General features: G+C 44.6%; 1 protein-coding gene and 1 long non-coding RNA gene across 4 annotated transcripts in view; one reads left to right on the top strand and one right to left on the bottom strand.

The window, feature by feature from the left end:
* LOC120395208 overlaps positions 1–16,247 on the top strand; it is a 36,269-nt gene extending 20,022 nt beyond the window's left edge. For all 3 annotated transcript variants that reach the window (XR_005592519.1, XR_005592521.1, XR_005592520.1), the window contains one exon: positions 14,940–16,247. This is a non-coding gene — a long non-coding RNA (uncharacterized LOC120395208). The remainder of the gene's footprint in view (positions 1–14,939) is intronic.
* Positions 11,084–23,389, bottom strand: part of CCDC3 (coiled-coil domain containing 3) — a 66,839-nt gene continuing 54,533 nt past the window's right edge. The window contains exon 3 of the mRNA XM_039519395.1: positions 11,084–13,103. Coding sequence (XP_039375329.1) covers positions 12,828–13,103 — 276 coding nt within the window. The 3' untranslated portion in view covers positions 11,084–12,827. The remainder of the gene's footprint in view (positions 13,104–23,389) is intronic.

Raw genomic sequence — 23,389 nt, 5'->3', positions numbered from 1 at the left:
TGTATGGCCCCTCTGGCTCGTCCAAGATTCTACTGACAACAATGGTGATGTTTTTGTAGATGTCGCTGCCTGGGGCACATGAGTATCATTTGTCATCCGAGGACCTCGATGTCCTTTGCGGAGATGAACTATGAAAGCCTCACAGGACTTGTGGAGATGCAGGTATGTATTTTCCAGGGGGCAGACTGAGGGGCAGAGAGGTTAAGTGGTTTACCCAAGTTCACACAGTGAATTAGTATTGGAGCAAGACGAGATCCCAGGAGACCCATTTGTAACCATTAAACCAGGGGTCGGCAACCTTTCAGAAGTGGTGTGCCGAGACTTCATTTATTCACTCTGATTTAAGTGCCAGTAATACATTTTAACGTTTTTAGAAGGTCTCTTTCTCTAAGTCTATAATATATAACTAAACTATTGTTGTATATAAAGTAAATAAGGTTTTTAAAATGTTTAAGAAACTTCATTTAAAATTAAATTAAAATGCAGACCCCCCTGGACCAGTGGCCAGGCCCCGAGCAATGTAAGTGCCACTGAAAATCAGCTCACGTGCCGCCCTCCGCACGCGTGCCATAGGTTGCCTGCCCCTGGTCTAAAAACATGCTCGTTTGGTTCCACTACAGCCTTGTGTGGAATGCAGTGTTGCATATGGAAAAAAAGAGAAACACTTAGCTATTAAACTCCGGCCTCTGCCCTACTTCATTTACCTGTGGAAAAATACCTATTTGCATTCTCAGACCCACCAAGAAAGGACTAATTTGATTCACACTTGGGCTAGAATAATTGCCTGTGGCTGAAATATAATTGGCCGTGGGTAATTGTTTATTCCACAGTGAAAACTAACGCTAATCTGTAGCCCACTGTAGCATTACCCTTGAATAAAGCACGCTGAATTGCTGTGCCACTCACTTACATCTTCTGCCCAGTGTAGCTGCAGGAGACTATAGAATACAAGAACGCTTAGGGCTTGATCCCGCATGGTCCTTGAAGTCAATGGGAGCTGAGGGCACTCAGTACCTCACAGGATCAGGCCCTTAGCAAAGCTCCTATGCTCAGTTCTAGCAGATTGCCCTGTCAGCGTATTTTTACATGCATTTGATTGTATGCTGGATCCTAGTGCATGGTCTTGGTTTTATACCATGTACATGAGGGGTGGGCAAACTTTTTGGCCCGAGGGCCACATTGCAAAACTGGATGGAGGGCTGGGTAGGGAAGGCTGTGCCTCCCTAAACAGCCTGCCCCCCGCCCCCATCCGCCCCCTCCCACTTCCTGCCCCTTGACTGCGCCCCTCAGAACCCCTGACCCATCCAACCCCCCCTGCTCCTTGTCCCCTAACTGCCCCGCCCCATCCACACCCCCGCCCCCAGACAGGCCCCCTGGAACCCTATGCCTATCCAACCCCCCCTGTTCCCCATCCCCTGACCACCCCCTCTCCAGAACCTCCACCCCATTCAACCACCTCCTGCTCCTTATCCCCTGACTGCTCCCCGGGACCCCCCACCCCTTATACAATCCCCCAGCCCCAGCCCTGGCCCACTTACCATGCCGAGCAGAGCATGCAGAGCAGCATGTCTGGCTGCCGTGCCAGCCAGAGCCAGACATGCTGCCGCTCTACTCGGCAGGAATGCGCAGCTCCACTGCCCAGAGCGTTGCCCGCGCGGCGGCATGGCTGTGGGGGAGAAAGGGGCAGCGGGGGAGGGGCCGGGGGCTAGCCTCCCCACCCAGGAGCTCAGGGGCCGGGCAGGACAGTCCTGCAGGCTGGATGTTGCCTACGGGCCGTAGTTTGCCCACCTCTGATGTGCATGAAAGTCTCCAGACCTTTAATTCAGGACCTTTGTGTGATTTTTTTTTTCCCCTATGGGAGGAAGATGCAGGAGAAGGTGATGAAATAAATAATAGTACTGACATTTGCAATTCTGTACAGCACTTTATGTCCTCAAATTAAAACAGCGGTGCTGGGGAGACACCACCTCTAACATATTTTGGAAGGTGGCAGTTGGAATAGAACATAATTGCAATAGTAAATAGCTTCTGGAATAGGGTCTCGCTGCTGGAGTTAGCCATACAGAAATGGGGCCAGGGCAGGGTCTTACCTAGGGCTGGTCAAATATTTTCTGTCAGAACTGGTTTTTGATGGATTTTTTTTTCTGCTTTACATGAAAAATTTCAATATTCTGTCGGAGGAAGAGGGGGGACTGAATGCTCAAAACCAGGAAAGGCTTTAGCGGAAATATTTTGGTGTGCAGCCAAACTTTGGGGCCAAAAAGTTGGCATTTTCTGCGGGAAACGCATGGCAATGAAAATATTTTTGTTTTCATCAAAATTTTCAGCAAGGGAAAAAAAATCCTGTGTTCAGACTGGCTCTAGCCTTATCACAGATTTAGTTAGTGCATCCGTGGTGTTCTGGTATGTGGATTCCAGAACTCGGACAATTTGTAGAAACAGCTGAGGTGCACACATCTGGAGACACAGAGAATCTCAAGGATGTAGGCAGCATAAAGTGAGCACAGAATCGAGAGAAGTATTCATAGATGTTCAGGCCTGGACGGACCACTGCGATCATCTTATCTGATGTCCTGCGTGACACAAGTCACTGAATTTCAGTGTCGCTAGCCCCATTTCACAGCTGGGAAAACTGAGGACATAGGGAGGTTATCGTCTTGTCAGATGAGGCGCTTGCCAAGCCAATTTATGGCAGCCTCATCAGCCAAGTGCAGAGCCCTCAGACCACCAGCAAATCTTATCAGAGGGCAGTCATCCCTGGCATGTGACCCTGTCTGTCTCTGGCCACAGCCGCATGTGGGACGCTCTCGTTGGCCCCAAGTGTGAAGGCTGGCTGTACATTGACCCTGGCCCATTCAAAATTCATATAGGGAGGTGAAGTGATCATACATCAAGTCAATGGCAATGCTGGGAAAGGAACTCAACTAGAAAGAGTGTGGTTGGTAGATAGGGCACTGGACTGTGACTCAAGAGAGCTGTGCTCTGTTCCCACCTCCGCCACTAACCTGCTGTGTGACCTTGGGCAAATCATTTCACCTCTTGGTGCTTCCTGTTTCATTTTGTCTGTGTATTTAGATTGTAAGTCCTTTGGGGTTGGGTTGGGCTGTGCCTTACGAAGGTTTGCACAGTGCCTAGCACAATGAGAGCCCAATCTGGATTGAGGCCTCCAGGCGCTACTGTAATATAAATAACAGCTCTCCTCATTCCCTCGGGGCCACACTGCTGCTCATTGTCTTATCATTTTTGGCAACACAAATGTGCCTAGACTAAAACTGATGCTGGAAACAGTGTTTTGTATGGCAAGTGCTCTGAGCTTGGGTGAAATATCAAAGTTCCTGTGACTGAAATTAAAATAATTTGTGGCTAAATGGGGGGAAAGTGGAAATTTATCGCAATTACTTAGATTTATTGCTGGAACCAGCTGATAGGCTTTGCTGGTTTCATCTGCTGTCCATGTTCTGTCATGTTCTTTCATTCAGGTCTCTGGATGTTTTTCCTTTTTGGGATGGAAACCTTTCTCCTCTGTCACTGTGAGGGGGGATTCTCTGGCCCAGGGAGACTTTATATTTCTGTGAATAGGAGAAATTGGGGCTTTATTGGGCTAGGATTACAATTCAAAATGATCTGGACAAACTGGGGAAATGATCTGAAGTAAATAGTATGAAAATCAATAAGGACAAATGGGAAGTACTCCACTTAGGAAGGAACAATCAGTTGCACACATACAAAATGGGAAATGGCTGCCTAGGAAGGAGCACTGCGGAAAGGGATCTGGGGGTCATAGTGGACCACAAGCTAAATATGAGTCAACAGTGTGAGGCTGTTGCAAAAAAAGTGAACATCCTTCTGGGATGTATTAGCAGGAGAGTTGTAAGCAAGACACAAGAAGTCATTCTTCCCCTCTACGCCGTGCTGAATAGGCCTCAACTGGAGTATTGTGTCCAGTCCTGGGCGCCACATTTCAGGGAAGATGTGGACAAATTGGAGAGAGTCTAGAGAAGAGCAACAAAAATGATTAAAGGTCTAGAGAACAGGACCTCTGAGGGCAGATTGAAAAAATTGGGTTTGTTTAGCCTGGAAAAGAGAAGAGGTGAGAGGGGGACATAACAGTGTTCAAGTATGTAAAAGGTTGTTACAAGGAGGAGGAAGAAAAAATGTTTTTCTTAACCCCTGAGGATAGAACAAGAAGCAATGGGCTTAAATTGCTGGAAGGGAGGTTTAGGTTGGACATTAGGAAAAACTTCCTATCAGGTTGGTTAAGCACTGGACTAAATTGCCTAGGGAGGTTGTGGAATCTCCATCACTGGAGATTTTTAAGAGCAAGTTAGACAAACACCTCTCAGGGATGGTCTAGATAATTAGTCCTGCCACGAGGGCAGGGGACTGGACTAGATGACCTCTCAAGGTCCCTTCCAGTTCTATGATTCTATGATCAACCTTAAAAATACTGGGCCAGATTGTGATCTCCATTGCAACAGGATAAATCTAACTTGAGTGGAATTATTCTGTGGAGTGCAAGTGATATCAGAAGCAGTACTGTTGTCCCTAGTTCCAGAACACAATTATTCTGTCACCCGCACTCCAATAAAATAAATAAACCAACACAGAAACAGAACGTGGCTGTTCCTCCAAATTAATATTCAGACATATGGGAATCATTGTCTTGCCTATATTTCTTTGTTGCTGCAATCCAGAGAAAGCTGCTAACACTGTCCTCCATAAATCCTCCTCCTTCGCTGCATGATTTTCTCGTCGCCACCTGTGTGGGGTTGTTAAATCATGATGATGCTTGTAATTCATGAGAGGGAATCATCCAGCTCACTTGGTTTGCTCTGCTCTGTCAATAGACACGTTCTCTAAATCTGGGGGAACTTTCATCCTAAACGATCTAGGGGCCAGTCTGTGCCTGTGAAGTACAGGCCTCTGTTGGTGGCCTCCACTTCAAATCTGATGAGGGTCACTTACCATTGACATGTGACCAAAGACTGAGTGACACAGACCACTGACATGTGACCAAAGACTGACATAAGTAACACCTGGGTTTTGAAACACGCCGCGCCATAGCTGATAAATTTCATATGTATTTTAAACCATAAACCCATTGTTAAGGATTTTGCCTCTGTGTGAATCAAACGAAATGGTTCTTCAATCTGTTACAGATGTGGGTGGAGGTTTGAGGGGGTCCCCACCCTGGCTGTTAAAGGATTGTGTGTGTGAGGGGAGTTCTTTACCTGGGGTGTCAGGGGGAGGAAAAGCGTGATCAGGCTACCCCCAAATTCAACTCATGCTGTTCCCCACACCAACATAATTTAAGTTACGGAAAAATGGAAATTACCTGGTGCCACTGTATCATCCTTTTGTTCTGTGTTTGTACAGCGCCTAGCACAATGGGGTCCTGGCTTATAACCGGGCTCCACAGTAGAGGGGTGTGAAGTGTACATTATTAACACCACTCAGTAGAAAAGGTGAGGCTTGACCTTGTGGTCTCCTGGATCCTAGTCCAGTACACCTCCCTCCAGGCTAAGGGATATTTTGATGGGGGCATGTGCTCTCCTCTATGTATTACTTCCTAAATTAGTGAGACAGGGAGCCTGATTTGACTGAAATGTAGAACATCCCACAAAATATAGTACATGTGAGAGCTTTGGCTGGAAACAAGGAGAATTTGCACTGCCCTTGAGGTGTTTCCAGAAAGTGTTGTGTTCCCGAAAGGAGGGGTATTGCTCCAGCTTTTAGGAGGGTGAGCTCCCCACCATAACCAGGTGGCAGCAGCAGACAATTGTTTTCCATTGTTTTTGAGGTTCTATCCCTGAATTTGAAATCTAGTGTGCACTCTGCCGCTACCAAGAACTGCACTTGTGCCTGTACCCTGCACCTTGTGCTGATGTAATAATCTGAAACTTAGCCAAGGAGTTGCACATTAGATTTCAAATCTACCAATGTCTAACAACCATCATGGAAAGAACCCAAGACCTTTAGTGCTGGCTTTTACTCCTTGAGCTAAAGGAGTATCTCCTTTAACTGGTAGGAGTAGTACGCTCTTATCCTCTGTGGATCACCCACTGGAGATGGACACTCACACTTAGCCAGGATGTTACACCATTGTTGTGTACCTGTGCAAGGGCCAGTGACAATCTGGCTTTACATGTGTAAGCAGAGTCAGGATGAGCTCTACCCTGACATCTGGTGGTGAATTATGGTGAGTGTGGAAAATAATTTCAGGGGCTGATCTTGTTTGCATAGGCACACCCACCCCGCCTAGCATAGCCCACGGCAGCCCCAAATGGTCACTTTGACAGCTGTGGGATCCTCAATTTCTCTGTTGTTGGGGCAGGAGGAATAAAGTGTTGTTACCCTGATTATGTGAATGAGGGACTATGAACCTGTTTTATGACAGAGGATCTCACCATCAACTAAGTAGCACTCGCTAGACAAGGGACATGGGTTCCAAAACCCAGTGAATGGAGAGAGGTTGGGGACTGGCATGTGTATGTGATGGTATGGGTCCCCTTTGAGGGCCTAGAACACGAATTGCACCTTCTCTCTCCACTGTTGAAGAGCAGAGCTAATTCTGATTCCATTAGGAGTCCATCTAGAGACTACTGAGCTGAATTTACTTTGGGCCAATGGTGCACCAGCACTGGGGCTCCCCTACTACAAGCTGAAATCACTAAGAGCTGAAATCATGAAAAGAGTTAAAGTTACTGAGCTGAGTGCTGTGTTAACTAGTGGGGGAGCCTGAAGATCTATCGCTAAGCGGCGGGCAGAGCGGAGCAGTTTGCAGCACGGTTGGAGCAGCCCACGGAACAGTGAGCGGAGTGGTTTGTGGGACGGTTGGAGTGGCCCACGGAACAGCAAGTGAGCGGAGTGGAGTGGTTTGCGGGGACGGCTGGAGCAGCTCATGGGTCGGCTGGAGGAGCGGCACAGCTGGTGGAGTGGAGCCGGTTGTGATGAAGGCTGCAGCAGAACTCCACGGAGAGGCAGGGCAATCGGCCCTGGCCCACGTAAGGTGTCCCTTAATACCCAGCTCCCCGTTTCCACCCAGGCTAGAGGGGGTAAAACTCTGCAGATAAACTCTTGAACTCTGGGGCGGCACTGACCAGGGACAGAGACTTTTGGGTTGTTGGATTTTGGGGTGATTGGACTTAAGACCCTAAGGGGAAAAGGACACTGCCAAAACTTACTTGGTGGGTCTTTTGCTCATGGTTTATGTTATGAATCCTGTTTATTGTGTTTCCCCAATATAATGCCACATTGTTTCCCTCCTTTATTAAAAGGATTTTGCTACACTCAGACTCTGTGCTTGCGAGAGGGGAAGTATTGCCTCCTAGAGGCGCCCGGGGGGGTGATACGTAATTGTCCCAGGTCACTGGGTGGGGGCTCAAGCCAGTTTTGCATTGCGTTATTGAAACAGAACTCCTGGATACTGAACCCGGCCCTTGTTGCTGCCAACTCAGAGGGGCAGAAGGGTTACACATGTTTCCACCAGGTACCTTCCTCAGATGGAAAGGGACAATACTTCCATCATTACATGCATTACAAACTGTACCCCTTGCAACCACAGTGCATGACCATGAGCATAGTGACAGTGCATTTCTGTTTAATGCAGGGACATATACACATCACTAGACTCCATGTATCAGCCCTTACTAAATACAGTACATGCACATATCTCACAAGTAATACGATCTATGAAGCTAGTGGGTATTTGTGAAATGTGGATCTCCCAGTATCTGCATACTCGGATGTAGTCTGCTAATAATACGTATCACTTCAGTAAGTCTAGATAATGTTTGTAATTCTCACTATTTGGCCAGATAGATAAGTAGTAGTAGTAGCCACATTTTACAGAGGAGAGAATGAGGTAGAGTTTAAGGTCATTTACACGAGTTATTGGGCTCAGTTCGGGGGTAACCTACCTCCTGTATATCGCAGGTCATTAAATTACACCCAGCCTAGATGATCTAATTGTCTCTTCTGATCTTAACTCTATGAATCATGTGTGTTAAAATTACACACCTAAACTGGTACGTTTAATTATTGGGATTCAAAGTGTGACCGTAGTAACCATGTAAAAACAAGGCATGAATTGTATGCATGTGTCTGCATGTGCAAAGTGCACACACAACTTTCTGAAAACTCTTGTCTAAGTTATATGATTCTGAAGGATCAGGATCAGAGCGAAGATCAGAACTAAGGAGTTTCTGTCTCCTAGTGCAGTGTTCAGGCTGCTAGACTACATCTTTAGAGCTGGTCCAAAACAAAACAAAAAGTGAAAAATTTCAAATTTCAATTTCAATTTGCATGATTTTTTTTAACGAAAAATTCAACCAACTGATTCATAGATTCATAGACTCTAGGACTGGAAGGGACTTTGAGACGTCATTGAGTCCAGTCCCCTGCCCTCATGGCAGGACCAAATACTGTCTAGACCATCCCTGATAGACATTTATCTAACCTACTCTTAAATTATCTCCAGGGATGGAGATTCCACAACCTCCCTAGGCAATTTATTCCAATGTTTAACCACTCTGACAGTTAGGAACTTTTTCCTAATGTCCAACCTAAGCCTCCCTTGCTGCAGTTTAAGCCCATTGCTTCTTCTTCTATCCTTAGAGGCTAAGATGAACAAGTTTTTTCCCTCCTCCTGATGACACCCTTTTAGATACCTGGAAACTGCTATCATGTCCCCTCTCAGTCTTCTCTTTTCCAAACTAAACAAACCCAGTTCTTTCAGCCTTCCTTCATAGGTCATGTTCGCAAGACCTTTAATCATTCTTGTTGCTCTTCTCTGGACCCTCTCCAATTTCTCCACATCTTTCCTGAAATGTGGTGCCCAGAACTGGACATAATACTCCAGTTGAGGCCTAACCAGCACAGAGTAGAGCGGAAGAATGACTTCTCGTGTCTTGCTCACAACACACCTGTTAATGCATCCCAGAATCATGTTTGCTTTTTTTGCAACAGCATCACACTGTTGACTCATATTTAGCTTGTGGTCCACTATAACCCCTAGATCCCTTTCTGCTGTACTCCTTCCTAGACAGTCTCTTCCCATTCTGTATGTGTGAAACTGATTGATTGTTCCTTCCTAAGTGGAGCACTTCGCATTTGTCTTTATTAAATTTCATCTGGTTTACCTCAGACCATTTCTCCAATTTGTCCAGATCATTTTGAATTATGACCCTGTCCTCCAAAGCAGTTGCAATCCCTCCCAGTTTGGTATCATCTGCAAACTTAATAAGCGTACTTTCTATGCCAATATCTAAGTCGTTGATGAAGATATTGAACAGAGCCGGTCCCAAAACAGACCCCTGCGGAACCCCACTTGTTATACCTTTCCAGCAGGATTGGGAACCATTAATAACTACTTTCTGAGTACGGTTATCCAGCCAGTTATGCACTCACCTTATAGTAGCCCCATCTAAATTGTATTTGCCTAGTTTATGGATAAGAATATCATGCGAGACCGTATCAAATGCCTTACTAAAGTCTAGGTATACCACATCCACCACTTCTCCCTTATCCACAAGACTTGTTATCCTATCAAAGAAAGCTATCAGATTGGTTTGACACGATTTGTTTTTTACAAATCCTTAGTGGCTATTCCCTATCACCTTACCACCTTCCAAGTGTTTGCAGATGATTTCCTTAATTACTTGCTCCATTATCTTCCCTGGCACAGAAGTTAAACTAACTGGTCTATAGTTTCCTGGGTTGTTTTTATTTCCCTTTTTATAGATGGGCACTATATTTGCCCTTTTCCAGTCTTCTGGAATCTCTCCCGTCTCCCATGATTTTCCAAAGATAATAGCTAGAGGCTCAGATACCTCCTCTATTAGCTCCTTGAGTATTCTAGGATGCATTTCATCAGGCCCTGGTGACTTGCAGGCATCTAACTTTTCTAAGTGATCAAACATACAATGAATGTTTGAAATTCCTAGAGGGAAATAAACACTCCTGCTTTTTTGTACTTTTTCCCCACTAGAAAAGAAGAGGAAAAAAGTTTTTAAATGAAAGAATGGGATTTTCCCCCAACAAACCAGAACAAGAAATTTCAGTATTTTTGTTGACAAACAAAAAGTTTTGACCAAAACAAAAATATTCTGCAAAGTTTTGTTTTGATTAACTCCACCAGAGAGGTCCTTTGGGGCCATCTGCCTGTCCCAAGTCAGGGTAAAGGAGGAGGGTTGGGCGTGGGGCTAGCAACTCCACCCTGTAAAAATCAGCTTGCTACAGAAACGCCAACAATAGAGTTAACAGAGACTTTTAGCCTAGAAAAAGAAGGGTCTTCAACTCGAAGATGCATGGAGAAGCGAGGAAGCCACTAAGCCGACGGTGAAAAAGCCGAGGAAGCCACACTGCCGATCACCCTTCTTGCAGCCAGGAGGATTACCATCGGCACATGGACGCGTGAGGACCGTATGAGAGTCAGAAAGACGGCGCAGGTTGCAGCAGAGATGAGGAGCAACAACCTGACCCTACTAGGCATTAGCGAGACAAGATGGCTGGACAGAGACGACTGTTGACAGGAGAGCTGTTGCTGTATTCAGGACATGAAGAGAGCGACGCACACCACACACAGGGAGTAGGCTTCATGTTGTCCAAGCAGGCACAGAGAGCACTGATTGGTTGGGAGGCACATGGTCCCAGGATCATCACAGCATCCTTCAGAACTAAAATGAAGAGGATTAAGATGAATGTTGTTCAGTGCTACGCTCCAACCAATGACAGTGAAGAGGAGGACAAAGACTACTTTTACAACAGACTCCAGAAAATATTAGAGACTCTCACAGACAAAGACCTTCAGGTTGATAGCAAAAAAATGGGCTATACCTGGAACCAGCTAGAGCGAATGGCCCAGGATAGAAGACTATGGAGATCTGTGGTTGGCGGTTGGGGTGACGGGCATGAATGAATGAATGAATTTGTTTTGATTGAAAATCATCTTTTCTTTTAAAAATGACAATCTAGTTGTATTAGTAACATCTTATCGGCCTTACTAACATACGTGATTAACACGGAACATTTTTATTTTAAAAAAATTAAACATAGAATTTTAGTGCCAATGCCAAGAAAACAGTTAATTTTATTCAAACAGTTTAAAAATAGAAACAACACAAAACCTAGATACTTTCTTCTGGATTTTATTTTTTGACTGAGTAAAAATCCATTGACAGTTTTTAGGATGCTAAGAAAACCTTCAGTAGTTCTCCAGAAATTGTACTATTTCAACCTGAATTATGCAGACTTGACAGGCAGACAATTTGAAGCTGCTGCAGTTTATAGAAGCGTCAGACTTTTAAGAAATGCCAGCATTATTTCAGGAGAAAAATATATGTTTCTGTTTCCAAGCAGAGCAGAATTAGAAGATAATTAAGCTTCAGCTGCTTCCTAGAAGCCAAAGCAACAGTTAAGTATCAAAGTCAGCTTGGTTTGATACAAATGGTTGTATAAAAGCTGGTACAGGCTCCCTCTAGGTCCTAATGCAAGGATGGTGCATGAGCCCAATGCAGCCTGTGGTTGCTCTTCTCTTCAGTACAGAGGTGCAGTCTGTGGAGACTACATGTCCCAGCATGCAATGTTCTGCTGTGATCTGGATAGTCTAGTAAGGTTTGGAGGTTCAGATCAAGCATTGCATGCAGGGACCTATACCTCCATGGCCCACATTTCTGGAATAAATATAAGCTGCTATCTGGTCATTTTTATGAAAGTCAGGTGTAGCCCTGGCAAATTGTCAGTGTTGCCCTTGGTTGGGCAAAGTCTGTCTGCCTCTGTCCTAAAGTTGCAAATATTAAGTGTATTTGTATTCAGGTCACGTACATTGATTATAAAATAAATATTAAAAAACAAAAACAAAAAGGGGAAACACACCGAACACCTTCCTTTATTTTTTTTTCATTACTCTTCCATGGCGTATTGATATGAAGAGTGGTGATTTGGCTAACCAATTCCAAGCCATGAACTGATCTATATACACAAGGTCAGCATCCTTGTCAACCAATGAGATTGCTGCCTTAACTTAAGCCATTTTAATAATTCCGTTTCTAACCTCTTTTGGCAGTGCCTAAGGAGGAATGTTGGGAAATATATTTTAAGGGATGACTGCCTCCATGAAACAGGATTTGTTTCATACTTTAAGAAATTAGACTATATCAAATGTGTAATAAAAATATTTTCTATAGGATTTTAAAATATATACACATATAAACTACCTTAATTTTAATGCCCTGTTGATATTGATGTGATCTCTACGGTATCTAAACCTAGGTAAATGAGGTTGCCCAGCAACCTCCATCATGTCTTAAAACAGTGATTACAAGACAGGAGACCTTGTCTACCCTGAAAATTGAAGCCTGCTTGAAAACTGGATCTGAAATCTTTTTTATGGTCCTGATTCAGCTCCCATTGGAAGTCAGTGCAAAGATGCCCATTGACTGTGAGAGCTGGATCCAATCCTAGACGCAGGTCCAGGTAACCTGGTTTCAAATACTGCCAGGCTGAGCAGTGAAAATGGAGCCAAAGTGTATTGATGCTGCTATCCCCATAAGGCTCAAACAGACTTTGGAAGGACTCTTCAGACAGCTTGGTCCAGTCTACAGTGTCCAGCCAAATCTCGCATGGATCCTGCTTATCTAGAACTGTATCTAAACCGAGTTCCAATTTGTTTTTCATACATGGTTCAAATGCCAGTGTAGACAAGGTGTGAGGACCAGATCCTGCACTCTAATGCAGGCAAAACTCCCACTGGAGTATTTGGCTGTGTAAGGAGCATGAGATCAGGCCCTAAGTCACCAATATCATTGGCTTGTGCCCTAAACCTTGCATTATACTTTAAGGTAGGTAGCATGAGAGTTCTCTTGCTTTAAAGAGTTAATATGTGGGATTTGGCCTCCTGCAGAGGAGAGCTTCTCACTGAGCTTTCGGTTTATCTGCTCCATGTGCCTGTTGTTCTTTCTGGCTTGCCGGAGGGACCTCTTGACTTTCTTCACCCGGTCTCGCAGCTGCTTGTTGCGTTTCTCCAAGGTTGCCACCTTCTGCTGCAGTTTCTTCACTTGATCCTCTTCCTCAAATAGGGCTTTCTGGACTGAAGAACACATGAGCTGAGGAAAGAGTAGAAAGGAAACAGGACACATGAGCTCTAAACCAAAGCCAGGAAGCCACTTGTACTATGAAGGCACATGTAAATTCCCCAGACATTCTGTTGCTGGAACACCCCACAACTGTATGGTTGCTTTCGGAAGCTCCTCCTCACCTTGCAGTTTTCTCCTAAAATCCTCTATCCCTTAGTCTTCTTTGAATATAAGACCAAACTATTTCAGATCTTAATAACATTAGCTATCAACATCACCTTAATGAGCTCTACAAGAGGTTAACCTAGGTCAGTGGTTTTCAACCTTTTTTTCATTTGTGGATCCCTAAAAATTTTGAATGGAGGTGCGGACCCCTTTGGAAATCTTAGACATAGTCTGCAGACCCCTAGGAGGCCACGGACCACGGCTTGAAAACCACCGGTCTAGGTCATCAGTGGCATTTAGTTGAACTTAAGGAGGAGATCTGGCGTGTTTCTGCTCTGTGTTTCAGATCTGGGATTTGAATTCAGCCCATTGAGTTCTGCCATTTGCAAAATCTATAATCTATAACCCTTCTGAAGTTCCAGGTTTTGGTTGAAGCCCGCCTCTTGTTCTTTCTACTAGAGACAGAAGAAGATGGCACAATGATCTAAATCTCACACTTGATGTTCCTACATTGCCTGGAACCACAAGGTCAAATCCTGGCAAGTTTGGACTCTGCCCTTCCAAAGTTTAACCCCCCGCCCTTCCCCCTGATTTTATGCAGTTTATTACCTATAGGTCTTTTAGAGGAGACCTTAAAAAGTAAGATCTTGTCATCTCCATGTGGGCATTAAAGCGCCCATGGCCTTATTCTTAAGAGTAGACATTTGCCCTTGGTCAAAAATTTTCTCCTCCCCCAATCCAACCCCATTGTTGCACAGTGCGCAATGCATCAGTTGATTGCTGCATTTCAGTGCTCCTAAATGTATAAATCTCCTCTCACTCCTGCAGTCCTTAGGCAAAATTCCCACTGACTTCAGCAGGACAACAACAGGAATGCTGCCATAATTTGCAGAGCACTTTGGAATCCTCTAGGATGAGAGGGTCTGAGCAGAACTGTAAAGCTGAGGAACGGACTGATGAATATTTTTTTAAAGTATCAAATATTTAAGTAACTTGTTTGTAATGTATCAAGTACTATCACATGGCCACGTCACTCTGTGTCATTCTCCTGTAATGATTCAACAGTGCTGTTGTATCTCTGGTTTATAGAATCACTGGATGGTTTTTCCTCTTATTTCAGCCTTTGTTTTAGGTTTCACCTCCCGTGTACGTGGTTGTCATAACAAGGTTATAAAAATCAATTTTAAAAATGAAAACTAGTGCTAACAAAAATTTGATCCCAGGCATTGTTTCAGGGCAGAGTTTAGAGAAACAAAGGATTTAAGTTCCTAATGCATCATGTTAGTAAATCTGTACATCTTACCAATAAACTCCCAAGTACAGTAGCAACTGGAGGAAATGAAGTCCCTTCTAGAGCATTTGCTTTTTTCTATTCTCGCTAGGAAAATATTCCTCTTAAAACTCCAATCACACTATTAAAATTTAAGCTGCACTGGTCACAACAGGCCATCAAATGTTGGTGCGGGGGAGAGGGAGGAGAAAGGAATGCTGTTTCTTTGATTAAATTTTACTTTGTATCTCCAGTCATCATCTGTTTTTTAAATAGACATCGAGGGCTCGCAGAGCTTTGGATAGGCTTCCTTTGGTGTGGAGTTTAATAAGACTAAAGTCTAAATGAATAAGTGAATACTTGCAGAGATAATGAATAATTACATGCTGTTATATACTATTTTTTCCATCTTGTTTTGTAATGTTTTTCAGCAAACCAGGAGGTGGTGGGTGGACGTGTCATGTTTCATTTGCTTTGGAAATCCGCCAGCCATCAAAAACCTCTGCGGGATAACACTGCAGCAGCTTTCACTTGCAGCTGGCTACTTTGCTTCAGCCCGTTTTACAGACGAGACCCAAGACTTTCCTAGGGACGGAACCGTTCGCAGTGACCACACTCCCACCAGAACGGCTTTATAAATGCACGCCAAGGAGAACGGTAACCCCAAAACAAAGGGCCAAATGCTGTTCAGAAAAGGAGAATGATTGTTTGTTTTTTCCAGTAATGCATATTGCAAGCTAAATCCACAAGCATTTTGGAAACAGCCAGGAATTCTTGGCTTTCATGTTTCCCAGTCCCCTGCGAAGCTGCAACCTGAACATATAAGAATAATCTTAAATCAAGTTTATAGCTTTCACTTGCAGTTTCTTAAAACAATCCCTATCTATTAGGGATTACAACACGACTTTCACCGGGGGTGGGGGGGCAGATTATCCCATCTTGACCTCCTGTGAGGTTTCTTGCACCTTCTTCTGAAGCATCCAGTGCTGGCCTCTGCTGGAGACAGGTACTGGACTAGAGGGACCTTGGGTCTGACTCAGTCTGGCAATTCCTATATAGAAGTATGGTTCTAATGTGAGAAACAACTATGTCAGAATGGTACCTTGTTACCCAAGAGATGTACACTGTGTGTTTCAGAATCCCTGACTGCTGACATTAGCGACAAAAATAAGCTTTGATTACTATTAATCTATCCATCCACACTATCTTCTTATAAGGTGTGACTCGTATCTGAGTATCTTCAACTTCTGCTAGGCCGTCAGAACCAATACACCTACGTGTATGTGCTGGATTTTATTCCTCCTTGTGCATCATCAACAGCATTGTTTATTAAATTCCAACTAACCCTATGTAAATCTACTGAAGACAGTGTGGTTGCACAAGAGGTAGGGCAGAACTGGTCCTGAGGAACTTTTTATTGCTGCTGTTGAGGCATGTACTAGACAGAAACCAGCTTGACATTTTGATCCCTGGTTCCATTTGCATGATTCTCAGTTAGAAAACAATCATCTCTATTTGTGCACAAAGCACAGTTGATATGGAAATCACTGAGACACAATGAGCCTGGAAATCACCACTGTGTTGCCAGCTGGTTAGAAGAACCCAGTTGTAGCATAGATAGGACTTCCATTAAAAGTGGTTTCCAAACATGTTGAGCTTTCCACTAATATAGACCAGTTTCGGGCCACATTTTGCCCAGTTTTATACTTGTATAAATGTGGAGTGATCCCAGGTAGGTCCCGTAGAATTACACTAGTGTAAATGGGATCACTCATTACCACTCACACCTCCAAAAGCCACAGAGAACTGGATTTTGCTTCTGGGCAGGTTCTGTGGCCTCATTCATTCTGCATCTTCTGCCAGCAGGCTCCATTTCCTTGTCCATGGAAAGCTACTTCAGGTATAAAATATGAAACACGTGACCACGTACGTTCTGTGAGCTAAATTTTTAAGAAGGGCTGAAACCCAGCTAAGTAAAATGCTCTTTCCTGCCCATCAGATTCAGTTAACAGGCCACTGAAGTCTCCCGCATAATGATCCCGCACAGTAGGAGTCACTAAAGAGAGTCGTCCTGCACGCTTCCAGCAGAAGGACCAGTTCTGCGGAGGGCTAGAGGGAAAGAGGAAGGTGTGCCAAAGTGAAGGAATCTGAAGCCTTTTTCAGGCTTCAGCAGCACACTGAGGTGTGCTGAGCGGGATCCTGACCCCCATAGGCTGTGGAAAGAACTGAAGGTGGCTCATGGGAGGATAGTGGAGTGAGGAGAGGATGGCGAGGAGACTAGAGAGGAAAGAGCAAAACTTTCTTGGAAGCTGTTACTGAATGGCAGCTTTAGTGTCAGTGCTGGCAATCGAGTGGATAGCTTACCAGTCCCACAGAGCCTCTAAGGCCAAACAGATAAGATACCACTTCTGAAAGGAATACTTAGTTACAATGCATTCTAATGGAACCGAGCGATGCTGCCAAGCGACCCCAGACTGAGGATGCAGCACTACACATTGCTTAGAACAGCTTACGAATTACACTTCTGGGCTCTGCTGGTATTGTGTTTACCTCCTCTAGCCAGTAACACTTCAGAACAATCTGTTCTTCTTGAAATGACTTCTGCTAGGAGTCTCTCTCTGTGTTCCATAGTTTCTTTAGCTAGCAAAGTTCAAGGGTGGCCTGAAGTCAAATGTACTGCAGGACCCAGGTAAGGACAAGCACACTGCTACCCCGATATAATGTGACCCAATATAACACGAATTCGGATATAACGCGGTAAAGCAGTACTCCGGGGGGGCAGGGCTGCACACTCCAGCAGATCAAAGCAAGTTCGATATAACGTGGTTTCACCAAAACACAGTAAGATTTTTTGGCTCCCAAGGACAGCGTTATATCGGGGTAGAGGTGTAGCATGGACATGGGATATTCCTTAGAGTTGCAGGTTCCTTGCACCTCTCAGGATTTAGCCCAGAGAGTCTATTGTTGTGGAATCAGAGATTCATTTGTCCAAATATAGGTCTGAAATATTTTGTCTTAAAAATGTATGCTGCCTTTTAAGCTTCACTCCAGCCATAGGCTTAACAAAATGTATTCAAGCCAATAAAAACCAACACTGTATCAAACAACACTTGCTTTTGCTAATGCGATTGCAAGAATGAGCACTTTTATAGCATGTGCACACACATTACATTTATTTATAAAATCTGTACTTCATACATAAGCTGATTTCTGAATGGCTGAAGCACTGGACTCTGTTCTCCTATGGCTGGATCACAAAGATGCTTTGTAGTAACGGCATAATGAACAGTGATTGCGCTGCTGTCAAAAGCAATGGGACACAATGGTAGCATTTATACATTATGAACAGTATACAAATGATTAAGCTGGCATAGAAGAGATCAAGTAGGTTAGCCACAAGTTCAAACCCCAGCAGTGCCAACTCAGCCCTTCATCTATTTGAGGGACATAAATTGAGTTCCAGATAGAACCACGCACGATAAACTTACTTACAAGATTTTCAAATGTGGTGGATTCTCCATCACTTGAAGTCTTTAAATCCAGCCTGGATGTCTTTCTAGAAGATATGCTTCCCTTCAACCAGAAGTTTCGGCCTGTGTTATGCACAAGGTCAGATTATATGATCATAATTAGGGGTCTACTTAAATTGTGGTAAAATCACACATTTTTCATGGGTTGGTCAGGGCATAAAGAGCAAAATTTCACAGATGTGTTTATACAGTTGTATATTCCATGCAACCCTTACTTCTGCGCTGCTGCTGGCAGTGGCGCTGCCTTTAGAGCTGGGTGCCCAGCCAGCAGCCGCCACTCTCTGGTCACCCAGCTCTGAAGGCAGTACAGAAGTAAGGGTGATAATACTGAACTCGCCATACAACAGGCTTGCAACCCCCTTTTCGGTTGGGACTCCCAGTTTGAGAAACGCTGTGTATTTTTGTATACTTTTACCCTATAATATAGTATAGGGTAAAAGTACACAAAAGACCAGATTTAACGGGGGAGCCCAGATTTCACGGTCCGTAATGTGTTTTTCACGGCCGCAAATTTAGTAGACCTCTAATCATAATGGTCCTTGCTGGCCTTAAAACCTATGAAACAAGGTTTCCTCTGCTCTCCGTGGATAATAAAGCTACTCCGGTACTCTTTCTAAGAGTTGGGGGAGGGTTGCCGTGGTGTCCTGGGCCAAAAATTCCCATCCCTACTCTCATTGTTCATTGGCATGATGTCAACGGATGTTTATGTTGTTATTACATTCTGTTGTTACTATGGGGTTCATTTTTTTAAAAAGGAATTAGGGCCTCCCCCGCAATAATTCCTAGCTTTAAAAAGTAGGCCCCCTCAGTGATGAGACGATTACTTCCCTGATATCCTCACTGCTCAAAGGGAGCACATGTAAGTAAGTAACTGCTCTGGCTGAGATTTCAGCCTTTCCCTTAAGCAGCGTGCACAGTCCAGAATTTTTTTCTTCCCAAAAAACAGAGTTCCAAAACCAAGATCGCACCAACAAAAACAAGTTACCAACAGCATCTGGAGTGCCTGATGGAACAAATGGCACTTGTGCTCTCTGGGAATGCGGTGCAAATGCTACAGATAGGTAGCTGCAGGGGTTGGCTGCTCCCTTTGCACATACTCGTGCTTTATTTGTGCCAGGGCTGAGCACTGGCACCTCTGGATTTGCTGCATCAGTTATGAAAGTAAAAAAATTGCTTGAGGCCCAGCACTTAATTGCTTGAGCCCTGGCACCTCTTTCATTACAAATTAAGCACTGCACATGCTCTATCTTCCCCTACAGTAGATCTTGTTGCATCCCAGCATTTATCTCCAGTTGCCTTCCATGCTATAAATCACAGAGACCAGGAGAAGCTGGTCAGATTCATTGCATGTTGCTTAGGTGCTTCGTGAAACCTTAGCCAGCCCCAGATGCTTACCTCTGGCTCCTTGTTTAACCACAGAAAGAACTGATTCACTCTTTCTAGAAAGACGTGAGAGCCAAACCTCGATCTGTATTTTTTAATTCTAACTGGATATATTTACTGAGCCCCGTCAGTCTGCCCAGCAAGGAGAAGGGCTCTCTCTAGGCCCCAGTGTAATTAAGACATGATGCAGATAACCCACAAAATGCTACCCCCCTGCCTTGGCTGAAGAGGGCTGGATGGGGAACTCCTTTGAGTCCATCAGCGGGATTGTTTACACGTCCCGATTTCAGATTTGAAGTGCTGCCTCCTGCCGTGGCTGGGCCTGAGCATGCTGCCTCCTCAGCATACTCAGCCCCTGTCAGCAGGAGTTAGTGAGAGGAATCCATGACAGATTGCTTATCACTGATGCAGGGAGTGAAGGAGGGTTTTGGCAGGTGGGAGGGTTATGGAAACTCATGTAAAGTACCAACGGAGAGGCTGGGTGGGGACCGGGTGTGTTTGTGTGCATGGGAGCGGAGTTTGATGGTTATCCTTGCTATATGGATGCCTGTCACTGACTCCTAGACACAGATGTATGTGTTTGTCAGGGAAGAGTTAAGGCCCTTTCCTATGGAGACCCTCCAAGTGCAAGAAGCCCACATCAGCTTTGATAGTGTGATGGCTGATGGTTTGCCTATGACTGCTGTCTTCGCTTCCAGCCATCAGCAGATTAGTGAAGAGCAATGTGAAGCATTCACTTTCCTCAAAGCATGAGTCATGAAGAACTAGCCCGGGAGCAAGGACAGCCTTTTCAACTGTCCTTTAGTCTCTCACTACTTCAGTCGCAAAAAACAAAAACAAACAGCCCCCCCCCCACCCCGCAACCTTTCATCCCTGTCCTAGAAGCTGAAAATGCTGGGGCAGAGAGGTTGAACCTAAATTCAGGTTCCATGTGTGATAAAGTTTTAAAATTCTCTTAAAGTTGATAGTTGGGGCTAACGCCCCTCTGTAGATACAACAAGCTGCCTGAGTGATAACTTAAGGAGCCTGATGCAGGCAGCATTGACCAAAGTGCTGTTTTCCCAGGCACTTGTTGTGCTTGCTAGTATGCGTTGCTGACATTCCTATTGCAGGCTGCGAAAAGGCCAAGGATTCCTGCTGCCTGCACTCTCCCTGGAAAATGCGATCTCTGATTACAAATTGTGACAAAATTTACTTCCCAGTTGCCAGCGTGCCAGCTGCTTCACCAGAATGCACTGACTCAGCAGGCAGGACTGTTTTGTTTTGGAGAAGAGGGGTTGTTGGATTTTGGGGGCCAGGGGGTGTTTGAAAGGGTAAAAACTCAACAACTTGCTCTTATTTTTTTAACCATGTTCTTAAACTCAGCGATGGACTTCTTGAAAAACATATCTACAACAAAGAGCCCATTAATTTGAAAGCACAGCCTTCGTTTCTGGTGGGGTGTTTGGAGTCTGGGTGGGTACTTCTTGTTTTTTTTACTTTTTTATTTTGGGAGGGGAGAGATAGCTCAGTGGTGTGAGTATTGACCTGCTAAACCTAGGGTTATGCGTTCAATCCTTGAGGGGGCCATTTGGGGATTAGTCCTGCTTGGAGCAGGGGGTTGGACTAGATGATCTCCTGAGGTCCCTTTCAACCCTAATAATCTATGATCTATAAAAATATTGGAGCCATCCAATGTTAAAATCCTCATCTTTGTCTTCAAGTTCCCAGCCTTTCTGGGTTCTTATGGATAAAGGGTGATTTGCTTTGGACAGTACAGCTGGGTTTGGGTGGCTTTAGTGCTGATGAAAGGAGCTAACCTGACAACCCGAGAGCCCCCTCTGTCCATCATATAGGTACAACACCGGCGAGGGGGTCCCCAACACTGCCTTCCCACTATGCTTTGAACCCTGAGCTGCAAGGAGCACGTCTACAGAAGAGACAACACTACAGATTCCAGGTCCTGTTCAGCCCGTGGCCCCTCTGCTGAGACTGGGGCAGGGGAGCACTATTGTCTCCATGTATATCAGTTTTCCTATTATTTCTATCGCAGTTGAGCTCAGTCAGGTATCGGGGGCCCCACCGGGCAAGGCGCTGTACCGATATGAAACCAAAAGACCGTCCCTCCCCCAAGGAGCTGACAATCCAAGTTAATGGGAAAGACAAAGAGTGGGAGGAAGGAAGTAGTTTCATCTTACAGAGGTGATGTGGAGGGCCAGATTTTTAAAGGTATTTAGGCATCTATTTCTCATTAATTTCAATGGGAGTTAGGCGCCTAAATGCCTTTAAAATTCAGGCCCAGAGAGATTAAGCTGATTTTCCAGGGCTCAGCTGGGGCTTAGGTGCCCAGTTGCTATCTGTTGCCCACCAATGACTTGCCCAAGGTCCAACAGGACTGCAGCGGCAGAGCTGGGAACTGAACCTAGATCTCTGGAGTCTCCATTTGGGCTGGGGATTAAAGCACTCATCTTCCTTTTGTGTGTATTAACATTTGTAACATGGTCACATTACACTGACCCTGCAAGGTGCTGAGCACCCCGTGAGAGCTGAGGCCAGGAATACCCATTGCCTTTTAGATTTAAAATAGCCTTCCGGTTGTTTGGCAGCTTCCCCAGTGCTGTAGCTTGAGAACCATTCACATTAAGGATTGTAATTTATGGGGTTGGGGGGGAGACTAGCATGAACACTCCCATAGCTTTAGCCCTGAGGGTAGGTGAGGTCTACCTGTTTGTTGAGACCTGTATTCCTAGTGTTGTCTTGACTGGTAATTTCCAGTAAAATAACACTCTCTGTGATGTTTTTATTAACCTCCGAGTTCAGGTAATTAAGCACCCTGCCAGCACTTTGTTTTCATGCTGCAGTACAAAGGTATAAGTGCCATTCAGTGCCTAACTCCCATCTCTCTCGTCTCCATCCTGAGCCCAGGCCTTTTGAAGGTCCACCTTGGAGCTACATTTCCAGGTTCTCTTCCAGTGTGGCTGACCACAGCATGCACCGGGTAATACAGCCTTTTGCATGGATTCCCATCAGGGACGGGGCAGGGATGATGAATGTACCAGGTACCTCCCTGTCCTGCCCCATCCCCAGGGCAATAAAGGAAGGTATAGCATAGGGCATGGGATGCATGTGCTAGGTTGATTGCTTCTGAATGACTCTTAAAGGGGCATTATCAAGATAAAAAATCACATTTTGAGTAAGGATAAAACCTTTCCCTCTGTTACTAAAAGCACCTTTGATGATAACTGAAAGGATTTTTATAATCTAGTTTACATGATATGCTGTTTCTTGACTTTTTGCATTTCACTCAGCTTGGTACTGAAATTAGACTGCTAATGTTTCCTCCTTTTTAATAGTCATTTTCATTTCAGATTTATGCCCTAGTACAATTCTAATTCAGATTTAAGACTCTATATAATATGTACTCTATAAAACATATAATAAAACCTTTCCATCCATTTTATTTTTAATTCACATAAACTTTTCTAATTCTGTTATTTTTTCCTCACATTCATTTATTATTATTATTATTACAAAACCCAACAAGGCCCTGTTGTGCCTAAAACTACTTTGTCAGTGTCCTTTGGCCTATGTATATCTTCTGAGGCCTGGTCTACACTACACGGTTAGGTTAACATAAGCTGCCTTGCATCGACCTAGCTGCAGAAATGGCTCCACTTAAATTTGGCTCCCACTGATGTAAGTGCCTCTTTACGCCAATTTAGAAAACACCACCTCCCTGAGCGGCGTAGAGTCAGGGTCGATGTAATTAGGTCGACGCAGTGTCAGTGTAGACACTGCGTTGCTTACGTAGACTGTTACTGGCTTTCAGGAGCCATCTCGCAATGTCCCACACTGGCAATACAATAGATACAAGTCAAGTGCTCCTGGTAAGGATGAACACCACTGACACAAGGAGCCAAGTTTGCACACACACAAACAATATAATAACTGCAGGAGCCATATGCCGACGTAAGTTAGGTCGACATAAT

Source organism: Mauremys reevesii, linkage group 1, assembly GCF_016161935.1.
Source record: "Mauremys reevesii isolate NIE-2019 linkage group 1, ASM1616193v1, whole genome shotgun sequence".
NCBI classification, from domain to species: domain Eukaryota; kingdom Metazoa; phylum Chordata; order Testudines; family Geoemydidae; genus Mauremys; species Mauremys reevesii.
This window is presented reverse-complemented; position numbering and strand designations above follow the sequence as displayed.